Raw genomic sequence first — 18,546 nt, 5'->3', positions numbered from 1 at the left:
ATTTTTTCTCGAATACTACATGACTATAGAAGAAGATTGACTCCTACTACCATGGTCGGACTCTAAGTGGGCACACTTGGTCCATTGTGAAGGAATTTTTGATTCAGAACTTAAGCTCCTTACACCCTTATGGCAAGCCATACTTGGTTCACATGGCTCAGCGATAGGTCACGCTGCTCGGCGATGGTTCACACTGCTCGGCGACAGGTCACGCTGCTCGGCGATGGTTCACAATGTTCGGCGATGGTTCATGCTGCTCGGTGATGATTCACGCTGCTAAAAGGTCCTAATGGCTAGAGGGGGGTGAATAGCCTAATAAAAATTTCTACAACAACACTTAACAAAAGGTTAGACAATTATGAGGTGAAGCAAGTGTTGCGCTAGCCTACTCAAAATGCAAGCCACCTACCACAATTCTAGTTTAGATAGTGTCGATTCACACAAGAGGTATGACACTACCCTATGTTAATGTGCTCTCAAAGGCTAACTAAAGAGCCACACCAACCAAGCAAGCAAACTCTCACAACTAGTTACACTAAAGAGCTTGTCAACTAGTTTGCGATAATGTAAAGAGAGTAATCAAGATAGTTATACCGCCGTGTAGAGGAGTGAACCAATCAATCATAAGGATGAATAACAATAAAGACCAATTACCTCGGAATCAAAGTATGAACACAATGATTTTTACCGAGGTTCACTTGCTTACCGGCAAGCTACTCCTCGTTGTGGCGATTCACTCATTTGGAGGTTCATGCACTAATTGGCTTCACACGCCAAACCCTCGATAGGGTGCCGCACAACCAACACAAGATGAGGATCACACAAGCCACGAGCAATCCACTAGAGTACCTTTTGGCGCTCCACCGAGAAAAGGTCAAGAACCCCTCACAATCACCACGATCAGAGCCGGAGACAATCACCACCCTCCGCTTAATGATCCTTGCTGCTCCAAGCTATCTAGGTGGTGGCAACCACCAAGAGTAACAAGCAAAATCCGCAGCGAAACACGAACACCAAGTGCCTCTAGATGCAATCACTCAAGCAATGCACTTGGATCACTCCCAATCTCACTATGATGATGAATCAATGATGGAGATGAGTGGGAGGACTTTGGCTAGGCTCACAAGGTTGCTATGTCAATGAAAATGGCCAAAAGATATGAGCCATAGCCGGCCATGGGGCTTAAATAGAAGCCCCCACGAAATAGAGTCGTTATGCCCCTTCACTGGGCATGACACGGGACAAACGGACGCTCCGGTCAAACTGACCGGTCCGGCAAAACTGACTGGACGTTGAAGCCCCAGCGTTCGATCGAGTACAGTAAGGGTCCAACACCAGTTTTCCTCGACCGAACATAGCCTAGCGTCCGGTGGTAAACCCTAGCCACTATACTGCCAAGTCAGCGCGACCAGACGTAGGCAGTCAGCGTCCGGTGCATTTGGATCCAACGTCCGATCACTTGACCAACGCTGGCATCTCCTCCGTTCTCTTCACCCTTGCTCAAGTGTGCTAACCACTAAGTGTATCACCTTGTGCACATGTGTTAGCATATTTTCACAAACATTTTCAAGGGTGTTAGCACTCCACTAAATCCTAAATGCATATGCAATGAGTTAGAGCATCTAGTGGCACTTTGATAACCGCATTCCGATACGAGTTTCACTCCTCTTAATAGTACGGCTATCAATCCTAAATGTGATCACACTCTCTAAGTGTCTTGATCACCAAAACAAAATAGCTCCTACAAATTATACCTTTGCCTTGAGCTTTTTGTTTTTCTCTTTCTTCTTTTCAAGTTTAAGCCCTTGATCAACGCCATGCCATCACCATAGTCATGCTATGATCTTCATTAGCTTCTCTACTTGAAGTGTGCTACCTATCTCATGATCACTTGATAAACTTGGTTAACACTTAGGGTTTCATCAATTCACCAAAATCAAACTAGAGCTTTTAATCTCCCCCTTTTTGGTAATTGATGACAACCCTTATACAAAGATATGAATTAAAATTCAATTGAATCCATGTTGCTTGCCCAAGCATATTTACCAATTGTAAAAGGATATGGACAAGTTCCATGAACCCAAATGGTAGCAATTGCTCCCCCTACATATGTGCTAAGAGTTTGGATTGAAGCTTGCACATATGCTTAGATAGGAAATATAGGAGTCAATGTCTACCACATAATGCTAAGGTATAAAAGATGGACCTTTGAAGCGTGATACCAATCGGAGTGCATCATAATACCATCCTTAGCACCATGGTTAGCTCAATACCATTTGGAAACATACTTTAGAAAGATACCACTTGTAAAGGCTTACTTGAAAAATGAAAATTATCTAGTGATGTTATTTCATCATTCAATCTTACAACTAACATTCATCACACAAGCATGGATATGTAAATTTAATACTTGTGCCATACAAGCAAACATATGAAATACACATACAAATGCACCATACAAGTTCATGAGCTTGCTCCCCCTACTTATGTGCTTAAACTTTTAGTTGATCCCTCTCCTTTGTTCATTTCTCTCATATAGTTTCTCTCCCTTTATGATATTTCTCCTCCTTTTTCACTATTTTTACTACTATCTTTGTTTCTCTCCTCTTTGTCATCAATGACCACAAAGGTTCTAAATATAGATAGTATTACTTGTAGGGTTGAGATTATCAATGTCAATCAATGGGGTGAGGATCATTTTCCAAATTTGGTCTAATCTAGATCATTTGCCAAAGATATTTAACTCGGTTTGATCCAAGGACAAGCTTCTTCACACCTCCAAATAAGGGTTATCTTGTACCATGTTGAGTTAAACACTTATAGCTTATTTTCTAGATTAAACACTAGGTTTACAAGTCCATAAACATGTCATATGCTATCACTAGATCAAATCAAGCATAGAAACAAAAGTGATACCATATAAACATCAAATTCATTTGATTTTCATGAATGAGCTTAATAAAATAGAACCATTTGAAGGGTCCTAATTAGATTGAAAATATGACTAGATGCACTAAACATGTCCATAGCAAGGATGTATGTCATACCAATCAACTTTTACCTTGGTTTGCTCGAAGGAGAGGCATGTCATATGAGTGGGGGTGCATCAACACATATTTGAGAAATCCAATATATTCAACTCATTCCTTAGCTTGCAAAACATTTTCTCATCCAATGGCTTGGTGAATATGTCGGCAAGTTGATCTTCGGTGCCTACACTCTCAATTCAAATATCCCCTTTTTGTTGGTGATCTCTGATGAAATGATGGCGAACATCAATGTGCTTTGTTCTTGCATGTTGAACCGGATTGTTGGTTAGCTTGATTGCACTTTCATTGTCACATAGAAATGGCACTTTCTTGAACTTGATTCCAAAGTCACTCAAAGTGGCCTTCATCCAAAGTACTTGTGCACAACAACTACCGGTGGATATGTATTCGGCTTCGGCGGTTGATAATGCAATACTATTTTGCTTCTTTGATGACCATGAAACAAGTGATCTTCCCAACAATTAACATGTGCCCGAGGTGCTCTTCCTTTCAACCTTGCATCCCGCATAATTCGAGTCAAAGTAACCCACTAGCTCAAACTTTGCTCCTTTGGGATACCACAAACCAACATTTGGTGTATGCTTCAAGTACCTCAATATTCTCTTTGTAGCCTTCAAATAACTTTCTCTTGGTGAGGCTTGAAATCTTGCACACATGCATACACTAAACATGACATCCGGCCTTGATGCGGTCACATAGAGTAGGCTTCCAATCATAGACCGATACAACTTTTGATCCACCATGTTTCCACTTGCATCACTATCCAAGTTACCATTGGTTTCCATTGGTGTGCTAATGACTTTGCTATCAATCATTTCAAACTTTTTGATCATGTCCTTGATATACTTGCCTTGACTCACAAATGTACCATTCTTTAATTGCTTGATTTGAAGACTAAGAAAGTAACTCAACTCTCCAATTATGGACATCTCAAACTCATTAGCCATCATCTTTCCAAATTCATCACAAAAATCTTGATTTGTTGATCCAAATATGATGTCATCTATATAGATTTACAATATAAATAGATCTTTTCTAATCTTCTTAATAAAAAGAGTGGTGTCAACTTTGCCCATTGTGAAACCTTTAGAGAGGAGGAAGTCTCTCAATCTCTCATACCATGCTCTAGGTGCTTGCTTCAAGCCATACAATGCATTCTTCAACTTATACACATGGTTGGGCTTCTTATCATTTTCAAAACCGGGAGGTTGCTCAACATATACTTCTTTATTGATATAACCATTGAGAAATGCACTCTTAACATCCATTTGATAGAGCTTGATGTTGTGGGCACAAGCATAGGCTAGCAAGATTCTAATTGCTTCCAATCTAGCAACCGGGGCATATGTTTCTCTAAAGTTAAGACCTTCAACTTGTGTATAGCCTTGTGCTACCAATCTTGCTTTGTTCCTTACTACTATCCCATCTTGATCTTGCTTGTTTCTAAAGACCCATTTAGTTCCAATCATATTGTGTCCCTTTGGTCTTTCTACCAACTCTCATACTTGATTTCTTATGAAGTTATTCAATTCTTCATGTATAGCATTCACCCAATCAACATCTATCAAAGATTCATCTATCTTCTTTGGTTCAATGGATGACACAAATGAGAAGTGTTCACAAAATGATGCTAATCTTGATCTTATTTGTACACCTCTAGAAATATCACCAATGATTGTATCCAAAGGATGATCTCTTGCAATACTTGTTGGTTGGAGTATTGAAACTTGATTGCTTGCACTTGTTTGATCATTGGGGTGAGATGATGTACTAGCCACTTGATCTTATTCATTGTCATGAAAGTCACTTGCACTAACTTGATTTGTATCATCTTGCACATTTGAGTTGGAGAGCACTTGCACTTGATCATCTTTATCATCAATCACTTGCCTAGGCCTCAATTCACCAATATCCATGTTCTTCATGGCATTTGAAAGTTGATTGCCTCTAACATCTTCCAAGTTTTCATTCTCTTCTTGTGAACCCTTGGTTTCATCAAATTCAACATCATGAACTTCCTCAAGAGTATCACAATCCAAATTCCAAACTCTATATGCTTTGCTTGTAGTGGAGTAACCAAGTAGGAATCCTTCATCATATTTCTTGTCAAACTTGCCCAATCTTGTGCCTTTCTTCAAGATATAGCATTTGCAACCAAAGACCCAAAAATATGCAGTGTTGGGCTTTCTACCATTCAAGAGCTCATATGGTGTCTTCTCTTTCAATCGGTGACAATAGAGGCGGTTGCTACAATAGCAAGCCGTGTTGATAGCTTCGGCCCAAAAAGATTGACTCACATTGTACTCACTAAGCATAGACCTTGCCATATCAATAAGTGTTCTATTCTTTCTCTCAACAAGGCCATTTGATTGGGGTGTGTACTTGGTCGAGAATTGATGCCTAATTCCAAATTCATCACATAACTCATCAATTCTAGTATTCTTGAACTCACTACCATTGTCACTTCTAACTTTCTTGATGGTTGTTTCAAACTCATTGTGAATGCCCTTGACAAATGATTTGAATGTTGCAAATACATCACTTTTGTCCACTAGAAAGAATACCTATGTGTATTATGTTGGCCCAAACAAATCCATGTACAATAACTCAAATGCTTTATTAGTGCTCATCATGCTTTTCTTAGGATGGGTGTTTCCAACTTGTTTGCCGGCTTGACAAGAGCTACAAAGCATATCCTTTTCAAACACAACATCTTTCAAGCCTTTAACTAAGTCATGCTTAATCAATCTATTCAACTATTTCATTCCAACATGATCAAGTCTTCTATGCCATAACCAACCCATATTAGACTTAGTGAACAAGCATATGGACAATCTAGCTTCACTAGCATTGAAATCAACCAAGTATAGATTCTTATATCTAAAGCCTTTGAAGATCAAATTAGAGCCATCTACACTTATGATTTCTATATCATCTACTCTAAATATGCATTTGAATCCAAGATCACACAATTGAGACATGGATAGCAAATTGAAGTTCAAGCTCTCTACTAGCAACACATTGAATATGCTCAAGTCATTGGATATTGCAATCTTACCAAGCCCTTTGACCTTGCCTTTGCCATTGTCACCAAATGTGATACTATCATAACCATCATTGCTATTGGTGTTGATTGAGTTGAACATTCTTACATCAACGATCATGTGTTGAGTGCACCCACTATCAAGAACCCAATGCCTTCCTCTGACTTTGTAATTGACCTACAAAAGAAGATCAATTCTTTTTAGATACCCAAACTTGCTTGGGTCCTTAAAGGTTAGTTACTAAGCTCTTTGGAACCCAAATGGTTTTCTTCTTTGAGCCCATTCATGGTTTACCAATGAACTTAGCCTTCACACCATTTATACCCTTAGTAAGCATATAGCATGAATCAAGCTTAATGGAGGATACATTAGCATTTTTGCTCTTGTTTTTGCATTCTTGCTCTTTATGACCAACTTGCTTGCAACTAATGCAAAACCGATCATTGTTCTTCACAAAACTAGTCTTACGAGGAGCAAAGGCCGCCTTGCCTTTCTTGGGGGTATAGCCCAATCCCTCTTTATAGAGAGAAGCTCTTTGGCTACCCAAGCACATAAGCAAGCGGTCCTCACCACCATAAGCCTTAGCTAAGGTGTGAGTGAGCTTAGTGACCTTCTTCTTGAGGTTCTCATTCTCAACCACTAGTGAGGTGTCATAAGTAAGACCATCACTACTAGATGAGGTGGAAGTGGAAGTGCTATAAGAAGGGTTAGTAGTAGAAACAATGATGGGCATAGATAGTGATTCATCAATTATGTCACAAGTTAAACCTACATTGCAAGTTTCAACATGCTTCCTTTTATTTTACTCATCAAGTAAAGTGGAATGAGCCTTTTCAAGCTTTTTGTGAGCTTTGTCAAGCTTCTCATAGGCTTCCTCTAGCCTCTCATGAGATGCATTGAGCTCATCAAAGGCTTGCTTAAGGGCTTTTAGTTCCTTATGCAAGCTTTTGCATTCCCTTCTCTTGATATCAAAGTGTTCTCTAGCATCTTCTAGCATGTCAATTAATTCATCCTTAGTAGGTTCATCATCATCACTATCACTATCATTTTCATTTTCATGTTTATTATCATCAACATGTTCTTCATCACTTTCATCATGACAAGATTGTACCTTAGTGGCCTTAGCCATGAAGCATGATGAAGATTCGAAGAGAGAAGGCTTCTCATTGATGGCAATGCTTACAAGAACCTTCTTCTTGGTGGTCTTGTGATCATCACTATCATCATCATCATCACTTGAGGAGTCATCACTATCCCAAGTGACTACATATGAACCACCCTCCTTCTTCTTGAAGGCCATCTTGTCCTTCTTCTCTTTCTTTTCCTTCTTGTCCTTCTTCTTGTTCTTCTTGTTGTCATCATCATTGTCACTATTGTATGGGCATTAAGCAACAAGATGATCTTTGCTTCCACACTTGAAGCACCTTCTTGACTCTTCTTTGTTCTTGGATGAAGACTTCTTTCTTCTAGCACGGTAGCCCTTCTTCATCATGAACTTGCCAAATCTCTTGACAAATAGAGCCATCTTCTCATCATCATCATCATCCCAAGATTCATCTTCTTCACTTGAAGTTTCTTGCTTTGCTTTGCCCATGGATGATGTGGCTTTGAATGCCACACTTTTCTTCTTCTGATCCTTCTTCTCATCCTTCTTCTCCTTATTTTCTTCATTCTCATCATCATCTCTATAAGTATCATCAGTCATTATATCTCCCAACACTTGGTTTGGTGTCATGGTGTCCAAACCACTCCTCACTAGAATAGTAACCAATGTACCAAATCTTGAGGGTAAGCATCTCAAAAACTTGTGGGAGAAGTCCTTATCCTTCACTTCTTCTCCAAGTGCTTTGAGATCATTGATAAGCACTTGAAGCCTATGAAACATCTTCAGCACACTCTCATCCTCCTTCATCTTGAAGCTTGTAAACTTTTCTTTGAGGATATATGCCTTTGCACCCTTCACGGCTTGAGTGCCCTCAAATGATTCTTCCAACTTCTTCCAAGCTTCATATGCCATCTCAATATTCTTGATTTGCTCAAATGTTCTTTCATCAATTGCATCATGAATGGCACTTAGAGCAATGTCATTGTTTTGGAGAAGCACTTCTTCAGCGGCGGTGGGATTCTCCAGATCACTAATCTCAATTTTGGTTTCTACCACCTTCCACACCTTTCTATTGATTGACTTGATGTGTGTTGTCATCTTTGACTTCCAATAAGGATAATTTATGCCATCAAATTGGGGTGACTTCTTGGTGTTGTTGATTTGAGCCATTTTAACATCGAAGGTTGTTAAGTCTCAAATAACGGTGACCTTGGCTCTGATACCACTTAAAAGGTCCTAATGGCCAGAGGGGGGTGAATAGCCTAATAAAAATTTCTACAACAACACTTAACAAAAGGTTAGACAATTATGAGGCGAAGCAAGTGTTGCGCTAGCCTACTCAAAATGCAAGCCACCTACCACAATTCTAGTTTAGATAGTATCGATTCACACAAGAGGTATGACACTACCCTATGTTAGTGTGCTCTCAAAGGCTAACTAAAGAGCCACACCAAGCAAGCAAGCAAGCTCTCACAACTAGTTACACTAAAGAGCTTGTCAACAAGTTTGTGATAATGTAAAGAGAGTGATCAAGATAGTTATACCGCCATGTAGAGGAGTAAACCAATCAATCACAAGGATGAATAACAATGAAGACCAATCACCTCGGAATCAAAGTATGAACACAATGATTTTTACCGAGGTTCACTTGCTTGCCGGCAAGCTACTCCTCATTGTGGCGATTCACTCACTTGGAGGTTCATGCGCTAATTGGCTTTACACGCCAAACCCTTGATAGGGTGCCGCACAACCAACACAAGATGAGGATCACACAAGCCACAAGCAATTCACTAGAGTACCTTTTGGCGCTCCGCTGGGGAAAGGTCAAGAACCCCTCACAATCACCATGATCGGAGCCGGAGGCAATCACCACCCTCCGCTCAATGATCCTTGCTGCTCCAAGCCATCTAGGTGGTGGCAACCACCAAGAGTAACAAGTGAAATCCACAGCGAAACACGAACAGCAAGTGCCTCTAGATGCAATCACTCAAGCAATGTACTTGGATCACTCCTAATCTCACTATGATGATGAATCAATGATGGAGATAAGTGGGAGGACTTTGGCTAGGCTCGCAAGGTTGCTATGTCAATGAAAATGGCCAAAAGATATGAGCCATAGCCGGCCATGGGGCTTAAATAGAAGCCCCCACGAAATAGAGCCGTTATGCCCCTTCACTGGGCATGACACGGGATGACCGGACGCTCCGGTCGAACTGACCGGACGCTCCGGTAAAACTGACCGGACGCTAAAGCCCCAACATCCAGTCGAGTACAGTAAGGGTCCAAAACTAGTTTTCCTCAACCAGACACGTCCGGTCCACCTCGACCGGACACAGCCTAGCGTCCGGTGGTAAACCCTAGCCACTATATCGCCAAGTCAGCGTGACCGGACGCAGGCAGTCAGCGTCTGATACATTTGGATCCAGCGTCCGGTCACTTGACCGACGCTGGCATCTCCTCCGTTCTCTTCACCCTTGCTCAAGTGTGCTAACCACCAAGTGTATCACCTTGTGCACATGTGTTAGCATATTTTCACAAACATTTTCAAGGGTGTTAGCACTCCACTAGATCCTAAATGCATATGCAATGAGTTAGAGCATCTAGTGGCACTTTGATAACCGCATTCCGATACGAGTTTCACTCCTCTTAATAGTATGGCTATCAATCCTAAATGTGATCACACTCTCTAAGTGTCTTGATCACCAAAACAAAATAGCTCCTACAAATTATACCTTTGTCTTGAGCTTTTTGTTTTTCTCTTTCTTCTTTTCAAGTTTAAGCCATTGATCAACGCCATGCCATCACCATAGTCATGCTATGATCTTCATTAGCTTCTCTACTTGAAGTGTGCTACCTATCTCATGATTACTTGATAAACTTGGTTAGCACTTAGGGTTTTATCAATTCACCAAAATCAAACTAGAGCTTTCAGCTGCTTGGCAACTCATCATGGTGGTTGGACCATGAGTTTGACTGCTCGGCTTTATATGCACCTACTTGGACAAGCTTAAGACGGCATTGCACAATGGGTACAAGGCGCTTGGGGACTAGCTGTGGGGGGACGAGCTCAAAGGTGGGTCTTCCCTTGGAAGTTGATAGAGATAGCCTGAACAAAAATGATTATGTCAGGGTCAAAATTGGATGTAGGGACATCACTAAGGTACCTGCTTCTGTTGATGGGGTGCTAGACTTCCATTTCTATGACTATTTTTTCAGACAGAAGTGCCACAAGATGAATATACTGATCCTTCTGGTACAAAGTGGATAAGGAATGAAAGAGATCAACCAAAGGATGATGTACCATCTCCTAAGAAGCAGAAGATGGATCAGAGTAAGCAAACTGGATAGCCCTCTGAAGCTGGTCCCAGAAACAACTATAATGCTAGCAAAGTGAAACATGTCACTAATGATTACTCTAGAAAAGAAAATCAGCAACAAGCTTGCTCTGACGAAGACAGTGAAGATGAGAGTCTGCTTATGGGAGATCTTATTGCTCCTGGCTCTGAGCAACTGAGTGTCGGTGTTTCAAGTCACCAACTAGTAAATTTCTAGATTGCGTGTCTGGCTTAGATGGTGTGCTCAAAGGACATAAGGGTTTATACTTGTTCGGGTAGAATGTCCCTATGTCCTGTTTGTTGCTGCTCATGTTATCGGTACTAGTTTGTAGTAGGGGTTACAAACGGGTGAGAGAGGGAGAAGTTTCGAAGTCTCTGGTGAGAAGAACGAATGGAGTTGAGTCTTGCTGAGCTCGTTCAGCTATGTGTTCATCGTGTGTTCGCTGTGTGTTTGCTATGTGTTCGCTATCAGTCTGTTCATCAGCCCCCTCTTGTGGGGTGTCCTGCTTCTCCTTTTATAGGTGAAGGGGAAGGCGCCAGTTACAGAGAGAAAGAAAGAGAAAAGCCAGGGAGAAGAAGGCCTCCAGGACCGCCGGGTCCTTCTTCTCCTTTATGTGGATCCCACCGACGCTGTAGATGGTGACAGGGATGGATCCACGTGGGGCTCCTGTTCACCACTGGTGCCATGCCCCGGTGTCATCAGCTGGTCACAGCGTCCCATCCCGTCCCGGCGGACGACGCGACGAACCATCATGCCAGTCAATAGTCGTATGGGGAGTAGGCGACACAGTGACCACACACCCATCACTGTTGGCAATGTGAACCCCCAGGAGTGGCCTATCATGGCCATGGGTCACGTCAAGACATGCCTGCTTCTTGCCCGATGTCAGAAGTTTAACCTTGGGGTCGTACCTTCTGATCCGTAGTGGTTGGAGGCGGTATGGGCCCTTGTTGGGCGAGATGAAGCCCGCGCCCCAGGGATCAGACGAAACAGAGCCCGTGCCCTCAGGGTCGGGCGAGATGGCTCCCGCACCCTTGGGGTCGGGCGACGTGGGGCCCATGCCTAAGGGGTCGGGCGAGACGGAGCCCGCACCCCTGGGGTCGAGCGACGCGGGGCCTGTGCCCTCTGGATCAGGCGAGATGGCTCCTGTACCCTTTGGGTCAGGCGACGTGGGGCCCGTGCCCAAGGGGTCGGGTGAGACGTAGCCCGCACCCTTGGGGTCGGGCGACGCGGGGCCCGTGCCCTCAGGATCGGGCGAGATAGCTCTCGTACCCCAGCAGTCGGGTGAGGCGGAGCCCACACTCTAGCGATCGGGCGAGGTGGAGCTTGCACCCTAGGGATCGGTCGAGGCGAGACCTGTGCTTTAGCTGTCGGACGAGGCAGGGCCTGAGCGCCTGGTTAAAGCCATAGTCGCGCACTTGATTGCTCGGTCTAATCAGTGTTCATGACTATTAGCTCCTCCTCTTCGGGTACCCTAATATTGGTTCCTGACAGTAGCCCCGAGCCCCCGGGCGATTCAGGTAGGGTTTTTCGCCTCCGCATCCTTGCCACCGTTGAGCTCGCGTCCATCCACCCCCCACTTTCAATGGATTCGTGGTGCCGCTCCGATATCACCTTCCAGCGCATGGAGGTCCTCATCTGAAGCGGTCTTTTTCGCGCGTGAACCGTGGCCAAAGAGTGGGTGCTGCCCGACGATGAGGAGTCGCCGTCTCCGCCGGATGGCTATGTCGTGTCGTTTGCGCACTTCCATGAGCACGGGCTCGCGACCCCCACCCATCGATTCCTCCGGGGCTGCTGTCCTATTATAAGATCGAGCTGCAGCACCTCAACCCCAATGGGATCTAGCACATGGCGGCTTTCGTCGCGCTGTGTGAATGATTCTTAGAGATCAGTCCCCACTTTGACTTGTGGAGATATTTCTTCGCCGTCAACCTCCAGAAGAAGAGGGAGGGGGGCCGAGCGAAGCTGCACATACCAATGGGGTGCGCCAGCATCCAATTTCGGAACAATTGGGCCAGAGAGTACACGTCTATGCGGCTGTCGATGTCAACAAGGGGTGACACTAGCAGTGGTTCTACTTGAAGAACGACACTGTCGCCCCTCTAGCGGAGTTCTCCGGGTGCTTGATTGAAGAGGCTCCGGATTAATGGAGGAAGTGGGACGTTCTGAAGAAAGACAAGAAGAAGATCTAAGATCACGTCGCCACCATCAGGATCCTAAGGGAGCGCGGCCTAAAAAGGATCTGACATCATCGAGATATACCACGCGAGGAGGATGGCGTTGTTAATGACGCGCGTGCTCCCACTACACCTGATGGTGCCTGGCGCATCGCTCGAGGGAACGACGCTCGCCGAGGCCAACTCCGAGATTGCGTAACACATCAAGACGATGGAGCCCCCGTAGCACGACACGGGCGCCATACTCGACTTTATCTACCCAATGCCGAGGCATCATCCGATGCGGCCGGAACCGGACTTTGTGCAGTTCGTAAGTCTCCCTCTCTCCAACCTCTTCTCCTCCGATTGATTTCCCGACCCTGTTAATCTGATTTTGAGAGGGGACGGGGCCAGCCGAGGGATCTCACCCTCATCCGCTGAAAAAAAAAACCCAACCAAAGGGCCATCTCCACAACTCGAAGGTCGCGGCCCGGCAGGCGCCAGGCGCCAGCACGGGCTGCCCGCCGGCGAACGGGGCGAAGGAAAGCTACCCAATGGCGTGGCCGCGCGGACAAGCACGGTAGCCACTGGCTCAGTCCTCAGTGGCTGGTTGCGCGCATCTCCCTGGCTCTCCGCCGGCCTCGCAGGTTAATGTCCTCCTGTTACTTCACCACGCTCCCCACCCCCACAAACCTAATTTTCAGGTCCACTTTTCACAGCTCGCGAAGATGCTGATTTGCTCTATCTCTAGAATGCAATCTTAATTCTACTCAGGGTAGGGGTTTATTTCGACATTTTGATTGGATTTAGGATGAAGTCGAAATCGACTTCGAAATATAGATCGTGTTACGTTTTAGTGGAGTGTTTGCCAGGGATAAATTGATGGTCATGTGCTTTTGCATTATCAAAGATTTAATAGAACAATTCCTTGGAAAAAAATATTTAGCAAAATCAAAACCACGCAAGTGGTGTTCGCATGATGGCCCTGTTATTATGGTTCATTGGTTCTCCTGCTACACGCCAGTGCTGAGTGGAGAGACTCAAGTTTTTCATACTTGTTTATGTAAGCCTTTAGTTATCCCAATTTGAAATTTGGTACTGATATAGCACCTGCAACTTTTGTCAGTACTAGGATTTTGTAAATACAGACGTGCTTGATGCTCTGATTCATGCACAACTGATTAGGACAACTTTGCACACTTTACTGTCTTACTCTTACAGAATGTTTGAAGAGGAGCAGCAAAGAGTTAAAGCACTTGAAGCTTATTTGTGTTGTCATGTTACAATCAGTACTCCTTACCGCACCCAGAAAGCCATTTTAGCATGTTACTGTGACTACAGCAAACATTATATATATTAACAAAGAAGGTTAGAGTTATATAATACTGATTTGTACTTTCAAGTAGAAAACTGGAAACAATGTTTGGCTAAACAATGACAATGTCATTATCGTACATATAGACAAACCACTTGTTAGGCTTGGACCATTCCTACTTCCTTGTGTCATAGGAAGTCAGAAAACATGGTTCACAATTCCATGGATTGACAGTCTACCTTTCTAATGTAATACTTATATTGAAGTTGCTTGATTGGGCTTCTGACTCGTTAGAACGTACAAAGAAATAACCTGGTTGCCTTGGCTTAGGCAAACTCACATTGTCACCATTTAGCATGGTAACCACATGGTCCATAGTAGGTCTGTCCTCTGCACTCTCTTGGACACATAACAGTGCCACCTGAATGCACCTTTCTATCACTTCATGATCATTTCCTATAGGACAGCAGACCAGCTGGTACCAGTCTCCTGCTCTCCAGAGTTTCCAAGCCTGTTAGAAATCAGTGTTCTGTTGTCAAGCAAATGATACTCCTAAGGCTATAACATTGTACAAGCAAGTTGACATCAAATCTAAAAATAATTAACACTTACATAAGAAATGAGATTGTACAATTTTCCATCATACTGGTAGAAACCAGTAGTCCTCTTTCCACTTATTATTTCCAAGACCAAGACGCCAAAGCTAAACACATCTGATTTGATTGAGCAAATCCCATCAAAGGCATACTCTGGAGATATGTAGCCACTGTTTGGAACAAGAGAAATGGTTATATATAATATTACCATCTATAGACCCACAAGAAGTATATAAATTAAAATTAACTTTGTCTATGCTTTCTGAAAGAAAAGCCCAAATTTGGTAATACATTTAATTATGGAGATTAGTCTGTGTAATGGGACTGCTATAAAGTTTGCATTATTCTCATTAGAAAAGTGTAGAATTGCTTTTTTTAGATATAAACTTAAAATCCACATGCCTTTTATACTTACTGTGTGCCGACTATTCTGGTGGTATTTGATTCTATCATATTTGAGCTGAATATTCTAGCAATTCCAAAATCAGAAATTTTTGGAGTCATGTCCCTATCCAAGAGAATGTTACTTGCTTTCAAATCCCTATGAACAATACATAACCGTGAATGCTTGTGAAGGTACAAGATCCCCTGTGCTATCCCATCAATTATATGTAGACGCATGTACCAGTTTAAGTGTACTCTTTTCTTTGGATCTGCAAAATAGGAACAAAATTATTGAATATTTAGATTTCAAAAAAATTAAAAAACTCACAAGTTACAGAATATATGAAAAGATGAAATCTTATGGATGGCTTGCCAAATATGAATAAGTCCAAGCTTTTGTTTTGCATATATTCATAGACAAGTATCTTTTCTTGATCTCCTTCGATACAACAGCCAAGCAACCTAACGAGATTTTTGTGTTGAAGCTTTGCTATCAGCTGAATTTCATTTTTGAACTCTAGTAAACCTTGTACAGAACATGCTGCAAGCCTTTTGACTGCTACTTCAACACCACCAGGCAATAGGCCCTAAAATTAGTAAACATTACAAAAAGAGTAGTACACTTTTTATTCATCACTTTATAGCTGGTGCTACAACAAACATGCATCATTTCCTCTCTTTTTTTTCCTTTTTTGAAAGAGATTCAGAAAAAAAAGCACACGTTTAGTAGAAGATATTAGGTTTTATTTTTCTTGTGAAATGTATGGGCATGGTTGTTTCTCAGAAATGGAAATGTTATTTATAAAATACAACATGAAGTTATACAATAACAAAAATAGTTGAATTTGAATGCTAATATGCTAGCACATTTACCTTATAAACAGGTCCAAAGCCACCCTGTCCAAGTTTGTTTTCACTTGAGAAGTTGCCGGTGGCTTTTTTTATCTGAGAGAAATCGTACAGTGAAAATCCTGAGTTTCCTTCTTCAATCCTCCAAAGATTTATAACATTTTGTATTGCCATTGAGAGCAATTGCAGTTCATATCTTGCTCGTTCTGGAAGCCATTGTGAAGGTATTTTGTTGGTACTCATTATTTACCATTAAAATCAAAGCAGAAACAAGGTTAGTGCCATGAGACTAATACTTTACCTCTTTTTCTCTCTGTTCTGATCCATATATGAACAAGCAACCAAGAAACAGAAACCACTATGGAGAATGACCCAATAGTGATCCAGATCCAAAATTTGTTTGCTGCAAATCCATGTATATGAGTTATAACCAATGAAAATTCTAGTCAGTAGTCAATGCTGGATTTCGAGAAATCTTAATAAGAGGGTCACATGGTAGATTGATACCTATAGCAAGTAAATTTTAATGGAAGCAGGCAAACATTTTCTATGCTTTCAAAATCATTTTGGTAGATTTAACACAATGTTATAATGTAGTATGTGCACCCCAATTTTGACCACCTAAAAAAAAGAGGCACTTTGTCTTTTTGGTGGGGGCGGGGAATCTAATTTTGCATTCACCTGAGTTTAGTTTCTTTTTTTTGAACGTAAACCTGAGTTTAGTTTCAATCAGATGGTTAGAGGAGATGAAGATGAAAACTTGAAACAAGTCAACCAACTCAGGATTGAAGATGTACTTACGTGGGGGGTCTACGGGCATATCTACTGACAACGTCGGGTTACCAGCAAAGAACTTAACTTCAGTCTGGTACCACAAGCTGCAGTACATCCCTAGGATTGCACCTCCCATCTGGCCACTACCAACCATCTGCTTCCTGTTGTTTATAATGCCCTTCAGGCAACCTCGGCAATCCTCCCATGCAATATCATCTGTGCACTGCACAAGGCCATATACTGTCTGATTTGTTTGAGGGAGCCAGCCCTGGCCTGTCTCGTACCTGCTGACTGATTTACTCACCATGTCATCAGCAAGCTGGTTCATCAGTTTGGAAACAGGCACATCGAACTCTGAGTCATCACCATCACTAATTGGCGGAGGGTTCAGATTAGCGCTCACTACGCATTCCTGAGAGTTGCTGGAGCTGGAGTTGAAGTCCTGATCAGAGAATATTAGCTGGGTCCGGTTTCTGTCGTAAAAAAGGTTTATGTTCTTCTGGGAGGAGCAAGGGCTACTGCTGTTGCTGATGGCTGCATAAATGGCCTCAAGGCGCTGTGCACAATCGTGGCCTGGGGTTGTGTCTCCTCTGCATAGAACCGCTCCATAGACCCTGCCAGCACCTGTTCCGGCTGCGCCATGAGCTGAGTGTGAGTTTGAGCTTGTGATGATGCCAATCAGGTCTTCAGCAAGGGATTTCAGGCTCGACATGTAGGTACTGCTTGGCATGCATGCGGTGTTAGCATTGCTGCAGAAGGGACCTTCAGCTAACAGCTTTGGGGAAGAAAGAAGTAGGAGGAGGGAAACAAGTAGCATCGTGCGTTATCCTTGTGTTTGAGTATGGGACTAGTGGCTTTGGACACATGGAGTACATATGAATGCGTATTAAATAATGTATGCATTGTTTTTTTTTTGCAAGAAGAAAGTTACTTCCAGCAGGAAGAAAAAAAAAACACACAGTGACTGGCTTGTAATATTCTTGTGAGGGAACTTCCTAGTCCTTGCTCACGTCACATGCTTGAATGCTGTAAGAAATAACAAATTGACCTGATGTCGACTGGCAGTGTGACATGGGAAGCAAGGAAGGTAGAAATTCTTGAGAGTGTTTAATTATAAAATGACCCAACTGGCTATTGGATTTAAGCATTTTCTTATATGAATTCCTTTTGAGAGGCCTTATGATTTACATGCTGATATATTGTTTTGGTAAACTTTTCTTGAGGACTTATTTGGATAAATGATGTAATACATGGTACTACTACACAATTGTTTTAGTTTTTTTTTTTCTTTGAAAAGGGAGTGGAAATATCCGAGAACTATGTTGTGTAGTTCCAGATTAAGACCTGGAAATATCAGCGGGTCACGCTGTCGTTTGTTTTCCTGGAAAGGTATGTCACTATTAGGTTGCAGCTCCCATATCACAGGCAGCTCCGAAGTCCGAAGAATGACTTGTCTACTGGAACCTAAACTGAAAAATCCCTACGAACAGGTCACGTATGTCCATTCTTCACCGCATGCAGAGTGTTTGGTTGGAACTTGGAAGCTCTGAAACTGATGGCGAGATCTCCTGTCTGAACTGAACACCGCTTGTTCCAGCCGCCAGCAGTCGGTCGGTCAGTCAGTCAGTCAACCATGATTATTTTCTTCAGTGTTCAGTCAGTCCTCCCCGGTCGGCCAACAAGGTTACAATGCGAGTGGTCGACTAGTGGTAAATGGTAATACCAGCGGGAGCAGCAAACTAGCAGCAGCAGGCAGTCCGCATCGAGCATCAAGCAAAAGGTGCGTGAACCTAAATGCACAGATTAAGACGAATTTGTGAGACGAATTTTTTAAGCCTAACTAGTCCATGATTTGACAATGTGGCGCTACAGTAAACATGTTCTAATGACGGATTAATTAGGCTTAATAAATTTGTCTCGTGGATTACTGAGAACTT

At 42.7% G+C, this 18,546-nt stretch overlaps 1 protein-coding gene and 1 long non-coding RNA gene across 2 annotated transcripts; one reads left to right on the top strand and one right to left on the bottom strand.

The window, feature by feature from the left end:
• Positions 1–12,842: 12,842 nt before the first annotated feature.
• Positions 12,843–16,426, top strand: LOC136550238 (uncharacterized). Its single transcript, XR_010782184.1, has 3 exons — positions 12,843–13,022; positions 13,106–13,338; positions 15,871–16,426. It is a non-coding gene; the product is annotated as an uncharacterized lncRNA (long non-coding RNA).
• Positions 13,350–18,014, bottom strand: LOC136550236 (cysteine-rich receptor-like protein kinase 19). The gene is made up of 7 exons (XM_066541736.1): positions 16,637–18,014; positions 16,137–16,238; positions 15,860–16,041; positions 15,360–15,573; positions 15,018–15,255; positions 14,619–14,772; positions 13,350–14,517 (listed from the first exon to the last, which is right to left on the bottom strand). Exons 1-7 carry the CDS (start codon positions 17,424–17,426, stop codon positions 14,242–14,244), a joined length of 1,956 nt encoding a protein of 651 aa, XP_066397833.1. The 5' UTR covers positions 17,427–18,014; the 3' UTR covers positions 13,350–14,241.
• Positions 18,015–18,546: the final 532 nt, after the last annotated feature.

Source organism: Miscanthus floridulus, chromosome 4 (assembly GCF_019320115.1).
Source record: "Miscanthus floridulus cultivar M001 chromosome 4, ASM1932011v1, whole genome shotgun sequence".
In the NCBI taxonomy this organism is placed as follows: domain Eukaryota; kingdom Viridiplantae; phylum Streptophyta; class Magnoliopsida; order Poales; family Poaceae; genus Miscanthus; species Miscanthus floridulus.
This window is presented reverse-complemented; position numbering and strand designations above follow the sequence as displayed.